General features: G+C 45.6%; 1 protein-coding gene across 3 annotated transcripts in view; it reads left to right on the forward strand.

The window, feature by feature from the left end:
- The first annotated feature begins 1,779 nt into the window (after nt 1-1,779).
- The window catches only part of ZBTB17 (zinc finger and BTB domain containing 17), a 29,856-nt gene continuing 20,406 nt past the window's right edge, over nt 1,780-11,229 (forward strand). For 2 of the 3 annotated variants that reach the window (XM_019654875.1, XM_019654872.1), the window contains exon 1: nt 1,780-1,919. In XM_019654875.1, coding sequence (XP_019510420.1) covers nt 1,913-1,919 — 7 coding nt within the window. In that variant the 5' untranslated portion in view covers nt 1,780-1,912. Of the gene's footprint in view, nt 1,920-2,666; nt 2,784-11,229 lie in introns of all 3 variants that reach the window. The other variant, XM_019654873.1, reaches the window with a different exon arrangement.

Raw genomic sequence — 11,229 nt, forward strand, 5'->3', positions numbered from 1 at the left:
TTAAAAGATACAGAACAAGGGCCGGCCGAGTGGCTCAGTTGGTTAAGAGGTCGCTCAAGAGTTTGAGCTCTGAGCAACAGCGGTTCGAGTCCAGCCTGAGCTGAGCAGCCGCTGAGCTGCCAACAGGTAGCAGGATGGCTCAGCTAAATAAAAAAAAAATAAAAAAAGATACAGAACATTTCCATCATCCCAGGGATCCCTTGTGTTGTTCCTAGGCTTATTTTAAGCAGAAAGGGATCTAATGCAGAGAATTAAGTGTTTATAAAATTATTGGAGTTAGACTAAGCGTAAAAAAAAATTATTGGAGGGGCTGAAAGAATGGTCTCTAGACTGGGCCTCTAGTAATGGCTTCCAGAACACCATAGAATTCACCAATCAGGAGCTATGACTTCTGCCACAATCAGGAAGATGGAGCAACAAGAGGCCACCACTGGGATTATTGCATTCAAGAACACATCACAACAGGGCTCCATGGATCGAGATTCGGGACTAGAAGCTGGTTCCCAGGCACTAGAATGATGAATTTAGCTGTCACCATCTCACAGATACTTCTGAACACTCATGAAACTGGAAACTGGCCACCATGCCCTGCTGCAACCCCCCATATGCTCTTGCTTGCCAGCAGAAATCAGCTAACATCAGCAGGCCAATGGCTACTGCCTCACTTCCACTTTCCAAATCTTACCAACTGGCAGAGCCGATCCGTACTGGGATCCTAACTGCAATTGAGTCTGGGAAATAAAATTTTAACTTTTTAGATTCTGGAAGGAATGGGTGCTGAGTCCTGTTTGACTACATCCAACACAAAAGAACACAGAGGCAGATTTGTATATAGACAGATTTGTATGCCTTATCGGATTTGCTATTATTTCCTGCGAAAGATAAGGTGAAGTCAATTGCTGCTGAGCTTTTTTGTTTCTCTTGTCATGGCGAAGAGAGGACTAATAAGTTGTCCAGACAGATTTGTGGAAGGCTAGCGGTCTGTGGGTAACAGTCTGTCCCATTGGGTACTTTCTCCAACTGTGCTTGGCTGTTTGGGTGCAGGCAGAGAAATGGAGTAGTTAGATTCACCCAAGGTTGGAACTCTTACCCAATCCATGTGACAAAAAGACAACGGAGCAAAGGAGTTTAGGCTAGTGGCAAGAGTGTTGTTAAAACTAAGAATCATGGAAAGTAAACAAGATCAGAAGTGAAGAGAGGGGGAAGCCCATGAACTGTGAGAAAGTAGAGAAATCAATGGCCTAGAGGTGTTGAAAATTGGAAAGAGCTCACAGAACGACTTCAAGTCGGCTGACACTTGTTTTCAAGCTTCGTCGTCATTCACACCCAGGTTAATCCTGGATCTCTTCTAAATAGGGAAGTGGGGAATGGTTGGCTGAAAAGGTGGAAACATAATCCGGCATCTGCAGCTTTGGAACTACCAGTACGTTTACTTTTTTTGCTCCGCCGCTTGTAAGATGATTGACAGTGGGCAATTCATTTACCCTTGATGAACCTCCGTTTTTCCTTCTCCAAAAGTGTGGAGAATAATAACACTGTTTTAAGGTGGGTGAGAAGATTTAATGAGATAATGCACGTGAAGTGTTTAACGCAGTGTCTGACACACAGTAAGCGCCGAATAGGTAGAAGCTGTTACTGTTACATTTGGAATAGAAAACCTAGAGAAGGTTACAATGAGAGCAATTCTAAGCGTAGAAGTTACGGTATTCCTTCTGGCTAGCTAGGCGCATGCGCCTGTCCGCGGGCCACATCTAGCGCGGTCGCAGCGCACACGGCGGAAGTTGCAGCCGGGAAGCCAGCGAGGTCGGTTCCGCCCGACTCTATCATGGCGGCGCCCTTTGTCTGCTCTGAAGTGCCGTCCCCGGCCTTCTCGCGGCCGTGATGCACCTCCCTCGGCGGTGGGGTCCGGGACATGGCAGGTGAGGGTCAGCAAGCGCCCGGGGCCAGGGGAGTCCCGGGAGCCGGGCAGAGGCGGCGGAGGATCGGGCGCGGCGGGACGCTTGGGACGGTTGTGTGGGGGAGGGGAGGGAGATGCAATGGGAAGGGAATCCGGACTGGGGGACCCCGCGAGGTTGGAGGGCAGTGCCCCTGAGCGGAGGACACCGCCGGGGGATCGGGCGGGGAGTAGGCGGGCGGACCGGATGTCCCGGCAAGAGAGCGCGAGTCACCTCCCGGGCTGGGTGACACCCCAGCTGGTAGCATCTCCGCCCCCGCCCTCGGCTGTCACCGCCCCTTGACCCCGGCGCGCCGCAGCGGGTGGGCGTTCTGTGGCCGGGAGGTGGCGGGGTGCCGGGGGCAGCTTACGTTCGCAGGCCGGGGCAGAGGGCACAGGCCTGCCAGGGCCTAGGGGGTGCTGGCAGACAGTAGGAGGCAGACGCTGCCCCTGTATACGGTTATTCGTTCATTCATTCATTCTTTCGTTCCGTAGACGGTGTAGTTCAGCACCTGATAGGTTCTGAGGATAGAGCAAATGATCTAGACTAGCGGAGTGGTTGGAAGTGTGAACTGGGGAGCCAGGTCGCCGGGCTTCCGGCTCCGTGCTTACCGACGGTGCCCTTAAGCACGTTGGAGTCTCGCTTTCAGAGATGAGAGTTAAAGACTAAAGCAGGCTGTTGTGGTCTTGTCCTCGGGGGCCTTTAAACCTAGTCATGAAGTTTCAATTTTAGGTTAATGGCCGTTGAAGAATCAGATTTGTGGATTAGAAAGATCACTCTGGCTGTGTGAAGAATGTATTAAAGGGAGTGGGCCTGCAGGCCAATTAAGAGGCTGCTGGAATATTTCAGGTGAGAAATGAGGGTGGCCGTAGCCAGCCAATAATGACCCCATTTAACATCTATTGGGCACTTGCTTTGTACCAGGCTCTGTGCTCAGTTTTCTGCGTTTGCCTGTGTTTGATTTATGAATGAAAGGGCACCTTTTAGGGAAGCAGGTTCCCCTTTGGGTTCTCATCAGATTTTCCACTTGGGTGTCTTCGCTTCAGGTAATAAGTGGGAGGAGGAGAGCCAAGCTGGAGTTTATGCAGACAAACTGTCAGAAAAGAGTAGCGTGGGCTGTTTGGAAATCTGAGGTATGTCTGTAATACTCAAGGATGACCCAAACCAGGAGGTCAGTTTGTTTGTCCTTCTCAAGGCTCAACATGATTCAAATCACCCTTTCAAGACAACTTTAAAATTATACAAATGGCAAAATCCTAGTTTCGGGGAAATTATTGATATTATTGTTGTTGTACCAACAAAGACCAGTCTAAGTTAATCACGGGGCAATGCTCGCATCTTGTTTTAATTAAGTACAATCTTAAAATGCTCCAACAAAGCAATCCCAAAATACAGTGGCTGAAACAAAACAGAAGTTTATTCCTTGCACCATAACAGTCTGGAAGTAGATAGCCCAGGGCTGGTAGAGCAGCTCACTCTGTTTCGTGAAGTTATCCAGGAACGGGGTTCCACTGATCATGTGGTTCTCCTTGCTCAAACCCAAGCTTCCATCTCATGGTCTAAGCTGGCTGCTCCAGCTCCTGCCATCATGTATGCATTCCATGTGGCATAAAGGGAAAGACCGTGGGGAGCACACGCTCATTCCTTTTAAGGTTCTAATGTTTAAAGATAATATATACCATTGCACAGCATGTCCCCAATCATAAGCATCTGGTGTACAGCCAAAGATGGAATCCTGACTGTTCCAATGCTGGAAGGAAAGCTGGCTGAGAGAACCTGTTCCGTCCCTGTGTGACTGGATTGCTGACTTTGGGGCTCACGCCCCGCCAGAGCGGAAGTCCACTGCATTGGTGAAAGAGGGCTGGGAATGGTTCCCAGGCCTCCATCTCCCCAAGCAGGCTGATCTGGCTTGATGTTACCTGGGCCCAGGGAATCCAGGCTTGTTTCTGTGCCCAACGTGTCAGATACTGTGCTAGGTGCTAGGGATGTAGATATGGATAATCACAGTACAATGCAAGAAACACCATAGAGATCGGTTCAAAAGTGTATGGTGCACAGAAGGATGACTGACGTTGGAACTCTCTACTGAGGTGGTGAAGATTTTAGTGTGAACATACTTTGGACTGATAAATGTAAAAGTCCCCTCAGACAGAGGCCATGAGGACTCTGGTGTTGGGTGTGAATCCCTGCTTTCCTATTGAGTGGTGTTCTGTTCTGAGGTCGAGTTCCTTCATTGCTGTGCCTGAGCTTCCTCATCTGTAAAACAGGGATAACAATATCTACCTCATAGGATTGTTTTGAGAGTTACGTGAGATAAAGCATGTGATTTACAAGGTCTGCTTTGTAAATGTTAGTTACCTCCTGCTGCAAGGTGCAGAATGGTTGGAAGCGAGACAGCCCAGTTAGGATTGCAATCAAGGAAGGCCTAAACCTATGGGGAAGCCAGGTTGCCATTCTTCCTTGAAGCAGGTATTATCCAAGTTGTACACAGAGGATCGAGGACTGCTCTGTGTCCTGCCTGTTTTCCCGAGGAGTTCCACCAAGTGTTCTAATTAAAGTTGCCAATCTGTGGATTCTCAGAGACCACACTCTGACAGGTCTGGTGAGGGGTCCTTTGGGAAGGGAAGGGTTCCCTCTGCTTGTTTAATTCTTTCGAGCTCCAGTTCTTTGGAGAAGCCTTCTCTGAGCCCTACCCAGCCCCAGACCCCAGTCGAGTTTGGGGCCCCTGCTCCGTGATATCTTAGTATCATGCATTGCTCTCTCAGTGTAGCCTCACCTCACATTATAATCATAGGTTTCCTTGTCTGTCTCCCTGCTAGACTGCCAGCGTCTTGCATATAGGCAGGGACCGGTCTAGTTTTTCCTGACATCCTACTGTGTAGCTCATTTCCTGGCACATAGCTGGTGCTCAGTAAACACTGTTGGATGGATAGATGATCAGCTTTGATTGGCTGAAAAGGACCTGGCAATTGGGGCTGGAGAGAACTCCAGTGTGATGTGGGGTTGGCATGCTATTGATTGAAGAGAGGAGGGCCTGGTGGTTTATTTGGTATGTGGCTGTAATATGGGAGGTAGACATGGAGCACTATGACCTAAACTATGAGAATTTAGGTCAGAAGATAGTTTCTCTGTCTTTCTATCTTTTTCTGGGAGAGCCGGGTTTCTCATCCTTGACATTATTGACATTTGGGGCTGGGTAAGTCTTTTTGTGGGGGGTGGTCCTGTGCACTTTAGGATGTTTAAGAGCATCCCTGGCCTCTACCCATAGATGCCAGTAGCACCCACCTACCTCCAGCTGTGACAAACAGAAATGTCTCCAGACACTGCTAAACATCTGGGGGCAAAATCACCCCCAGCTAAGAACCACTGCAATATAGGGTACTGGTTAGAAGCATGAACTTCTAAGTCAGACATACCTGGGCTCATACTTGTTCTTACACTTACTGGATGTGTCCTTTGGGCAAAGTATTTGACCTCTTTAAGCCTCAGTTTCTTGAGTTGTAAAATGGGCATAATAACACATAACTTTATTGGTTGGAATTATTGATTGATAAGGTAGTAATGCATGTAGCATGCTTAGTTGAGTCCTGACTCTAAATTTGGTAACTCCCGTTATTATGTGTTCATTAGGAGAAGAGGACCCTTGAGAGGGCCAAGAAAGAAAGTGTGTAGAGTTGAGGAAGCAAAAAATGTTTGGTACAGGAATACATGCACCAAGGTATAAACATCAGAAAGTTCTAAAGAGTGTCCTTTGGAAAGTGAGTCACCCTCCCACGCCTGATCCAGTTCCCCTCTCAGCCAATTGTTCATAGTGTCTGTGTGTCCTTCCAAAACTGTTCTGTGCATTTATATGTCTGTGCCTACATCTAAGGAATACCGTTTTTTAAGAGTCAAATGCACATACATTGAGCTCTCCCGTTAAAGGACAGCCTCTTGTGGGTAGAGCTTCAGGGGTTTAACAGTTTGCTGTGAAAAAGACCAAGTGGCCCATTCTCCACTGTCCTGGAACCCCCCGAAGGATGGTGCCTGCGTGGGTGCCATGGAGGTACCAAGACGTGGTACCTGGCAGGGTGGCACATTGTTCAGTACAGGACACCACAAAAGGGACCCCAACCTCAGAGACAATGAAAACTCCAACTATATTATGTACACAAAGCATATTGTCCTGGAGACCATAATCTGCTGGCCACAATTTCAAAATGATTGAGGGCTGGCCGAGTGGCCTCAGTTGGTTAAGAGCTCACTCAAGAGTGCGAGCTGTGAGCAACAGGGTCGCCGGTTCAATTCCCAGCCAGAGCTGAGCTGCCAACAGGTGGCAGGATGGCTCAGCTAAAAAAAAAAAAAAGAAAAAAGAAAAAAGATTGAAATAATGCGGGTCAAAGAGTAATGGGTCAAAGAGTAAACATTTTAGCACTGAATGATTCAGCATTTGCTACGGAATGTGTGTTGAGTGTCAGCATAGGTAGTGACACTCTGAGGTCCTCATGGGTATCAATAGCTTAACAGTCCGAGGGCCAATTAAGGCTGACCTCAATAGTATAATCACTACCGTTATGTACAGAAAGCCAGGGCTTGGGCTCTTGGATTCAAACCTGCTTGTTACAAGTTGGAGAGAGATAAGCCTTGAGCTTCAAAGGAAGGAAGTTGCAAAGAGCTCCGTTAGAATGAGAGTTGTTCGCTCAAGTCTCAACAGCAGCGGGCAGCGGCTCAGAGGTGGCAGTTCCAGCAGAGCAGGGACCAGGCCAGAAAGCAGGCTTGGTGGCTTCATTGTAACATCAGAGCCATACTCAGCTTCTGGTCTTGAAGACCTTTTAAAGGTCTGGCAGTAGAACCTGTTCTCCTCACCCCACCCTCCCCACTTCCTGTACTGGAACTATTAATCTAAGCAGTCCCTTTCCTGTCCTGAATGGAAGGCTCCACTGCCCAGTGGGAAGCTGTATCTCCCTAGCTCACAGGCCAGGCTGGTGAAGCTCTTTTCATTTCTGTAGTCTCGGGGCTGAGGGGGCCCCTGTCAGGGACTTTCCCGGTTTACTGGAACTCAGTCAACAGCCCAAGTTAATGCTTCACAACTTTGAAAGAACACTGTTGAAATTTGTAAAAAAAACTTTTGTTAAATATTTAATAGCTACAAAAGAATGTATACAGTATATAAAACACAGTTAAAAGCAACACCCATGTATCCATCACTCAGTTTACAAAAAAGAATGTTACCTTTAGTTGAGAGTGCCCCTCCCTGATTCTGTCCCACCCCCACCCCCACGTCATTTCTGAATTTTGCTTTTTGGGTAAAAAAAAGAAAGACATTCTCTTGCCTTTATTTATAGGTTTTTGGGTTTTTTTAAACCAATTTTTAAATTTTTTTTTTAAGATTTTATTGACCTCTCAGTATTCCTTACTGACTTGCTAGTAACTTTGATGCATTTTAAAAGATATCTTACAATTTTTCTTCAGCATTCATAGCTCTTTGCAGTGAGAATCGACCAGGGCATCTGACCGAAGTAATTTAAGATGTTTCGGAGTTTTAATTTTGTGTTTCATCTGACAGCAGCAAACTCTGAAGATTAGAACTAAGACTTAGTAATGTCTACTTCTGACTTTTATAAGATGCTTTATAACACTCATTAGTATAAGAAAAGGGTGTTTGGTAAATACCGATTAATGACAGAATCTGCCATTTGGGGATAAACGAAGGATCTGTTGAATCTAGTCTGTGTCTGTCCAAGGAAGTTTTTTCCTTGTCTAAAGTGGAAAGAGCACACCTTTTAGAATGTGGTGGACTTGGCCTTGAACTGGGCATGTTGGTGAGACCTAAGTCAGGTGACAACATCTCTAAGCTTTGATTTGCTCATCTGCACAAGGGGGTGATCATATTAATACCCTCCGCACAGGATATTGTGGGTATCGATAAGGTAGTATATGTGTCTGAAACACTTTGTAGGTATGTTGCCACAGCAGCTATTCCCTTCCTGACTCTTGGTGGTGTTCGCACCACGTGCTCCTGCCCTTTGGAAGCAGTGATCCCACGATTTCTCTTGCAAGTAACCCCCCCTGAGTGCTTAGCATGGTGGAGCTTATTATTAGCAAGGCTGGGTTTTCTCTGGGCACAATCCTTTACCAGGACTCACAATTTCCTTAAAGCTGGGTGAAATACCCCACCAGATTGGGAAATCATAGCATCTGCACTGCGGGCTCTCTGATCAGTTACAATCGAAGCATAATTTTCTACCCAGCCAATGAATGCATTAAAAATGTGCATCGTCATTGGCAGGCGGCTGTCCAGAGTATACCTTTTCATGCTCCTGCTCACTGGGAACAGGCCCTGACCCACAGTGGAAACTGGGAACCTTTTCAGGTTTTACCAATCTGATACTGGAAGTGATATCTTGCGTTTATTTATATTTCTTTGACTATTAGTGAGGTTGGAAATCTTTTTTTCCTGTATAGAGTATATCGACCTCTTGTATTTCTTTTGTGAATTGCCTATTCATTTCCTTGACTCATTTTTCTGTTGGGAGACTTTTTGTCATTAGTTTTTATAACAGCTTTAATAAGATATTCACTTATCATACAATTCACCCATTTAAAGTGTGCAAATCAATGGCTTTTAGTATATTCACAAAGTTGTGCAACCATCACCATTTCTAATTTTAGAACATTTTTATTATCCCCAAAAGAAACCCACCACCAATTAGCAGTCACTCCCAGTTGCCTCTGTCCCCTCCAGCCAGCCCTAGGCCATCACTTTCTGTGATTATGGATTTGCCTGTTCTGGGCATTTCATATAAATGGAATTGTGCAACTTGTGGTCTTTTGTGACTAGCATCTTTCACTTAGCATAATATTTCCAAGGTTCATTCATGTCGTAGCATGTATCAGTACATTTTATTGTCAAATAATAATCCTTTGTGTGGACATACAACATTTTATTAATCTATTCATCAGTTGATGGACATTTGGGCTCTTCCCACCTTTTGACTATTATGAATAATGCTGCTATGAATATTTGTCTACAAGCTTTTGTGTAACATACACATTCATTGTTGATTAGTTTTTAAAAGCCTTTTGTATATCCCAATTATTAACCCTTATTTACCCCATAGGCTGTAAATATTTTCTTCCCAGTTTACATTTACATTTGGGAAGTTGAGAAGATGAGGGTAATAGGAATGAAACAGAACATTGAGATTTCTAACCAATCTTTCCTACCCCTAAGAATTAAATTTGTCTACCCTCGCTCCCCCACCGTGACCCTCCTAAGCAGAGGCTTGGGGCTGGCCTGTATATCTCACAGGGAAGGCATGGCGTTGCAAATGTTCTCTGCGTCGGTCTCTCCTCTGTGTCTGTCTCTCTGTCCCTCTCTCCCAGGCTGCTGCTTTAGGACCTGGCACCAGGCAGCACTTGCTGGTTTCCAAGTTTATCTCCAGCTCGCACTTCAAAGTGGCTGGCTGAAAAACCGCCAGGGTTTCAAGTCATCCGTTAAAGAGGCGTTTGGCAGCTTTGCTGATTCATCGCTGCTATAGGTGGAGGGGATTTGAGGGGCAGGAGGTCAGCAGCACTGTTTCTTCAAGGGTGAGCTGGGGCTCCAGCCTCTTCTAATCCCTCAGGGCTGCTGTCCAAAAACTGTCTTCTAGAATGGCACTCAGCCTCTGGACTTGAGGAGCCCAACCATTTAAAAATATCAGCGGAAACTGAGACGCTGAGTTCTTGATCACTCTTTATTTAGAACTAACGTAAATTTTTGAGATCCCCCAAAATATCTCTCTGAAATATCCTCTTATTTAGTGTTTCCCGATCAAGTTTTACAAAATATTAAGTTTGGTTTAATCCTGTTGGGAATTGTGTGTGTGTGTATATATATATATATATATATATATATACAGTTTGATGTTGGCTTATACAGTTCATAGGTAGTTTATAGTTGGTGTTCATGTTCATGTTCATGGTTGGAAATCTTAAGATTTCCAATATAGGGAAAGTTTTAAATTAAAAAATTCTGCTAAATGCTAGGTAGCTAGCTCATTTTTCTCATTCACACAGTATCTGTTATACTTCAAATGCATGCATTTATAACCTGTCAATCTTATTAATGAAATCATTTACTTAACATTTATTAAATCGTAACACTAGAAAGGACCTTCACAGCCTCTAAACCTCATGAGGAAATCAACCCAGAAAAAAGTCACGGGAAAAGCATGTGATACATTGAAGTCCAAATGCATCCACCTCCAAACAATGGGTATTCAACCCGCATTTTTCTTTTGGTTTGGAGTGTTGATTTTAGCTAGTATCATTCGACAACTAATCCTTCTTTTGGAATTGTCCTGTTCTGTCTTCTTTCTCAGTGAAAGCCTCCTGGCTCCTCCAAAATCATTGTATTTTTGGTAGAAAGAGGGTGGCTTTTGCCATCAATACTGGCAGGCTGCCATCCAGACAGAAGGTCCCATTTTGTGCTTCTGCTCCTGGGAACGTGCCCTGACCCACAGTGGAAACTGGGAATCTTTTCAGTTTTTACCAGCCTGATACTGGAAGTGGTACCTTGTGCTTATTTATATTTCTTTGACTATTAGTGAGGTTGAACATCCCTTTTTCCGTATAGAGTATATCGAGCACCTCTGCCTTGTTTTTCCTGGTTTCTTTTCGTTGAAACCCTTCATCTGTGATGGGTGCTTTAATGACTGCTGAGGGTTTTACGTCCAATTTTAGAAGATAGGGCAAGGATTAAAGCAGTGATTCCCCTTTTCTTCGATAAATATTATCAATATTGCTGGGTTTATGTGTAATAATTAAGATGATGATGGCCGGGACCAGCCGGCTCAGTTGGTTAAGAACTTGCTCAAGAGTGTAAGCTCTGAGCAACTGGGTTGCCGGTTCGATTCCCACATGGGCCAGTGAGCTGCGCCTGAGCTGAGCTGCCACTGAGCTGCCAACAGGTGGCAGGATGGCTCAGCTGGTGAGGGCACATGCTCTTAACAACAAGGTTGCCTGTTTGAGATGGTGGGCTACGCCCACCCACAACTAAAGACTGAACTCAGCACCTTCAGCTGAGCAGCCACCCAGATGGCTCAATGGATACAGCATGTGCTCTTAACAACAAGGCTGCTGGTTCGACTCCCGCATGGGAAGGTAGCTACGCCCACCCTCAACTAATTGAACACAGCACCTTGAGCTGAGCAGCACAACTGGACTTGGATCTGAGCTTGCTGCGCCCTCCACAACTAAGATTGAAGGACAACAACTTGGCTGTTTCCCTTCCCTAATTCCCCAACACTGTTCCCCTCCCCCAATTCCCCAATAA

This window comes from Hipposideros armiger, unplaced genomic scaffold (genome assembly GCF_001890085.2).
Source record: "Hipposideros armiger isolate ML-2016 unplaced genomic scaffold, ASM189008v1 scaffold_232, whole genome shotgun sequence".
Classification (NCBI taxonomy): Eukaryota; Metazoa; Chordata; class Mammalia; order Chiroptera; family Hipposideridae; genus Hipposideros; species Hipposideros armiger.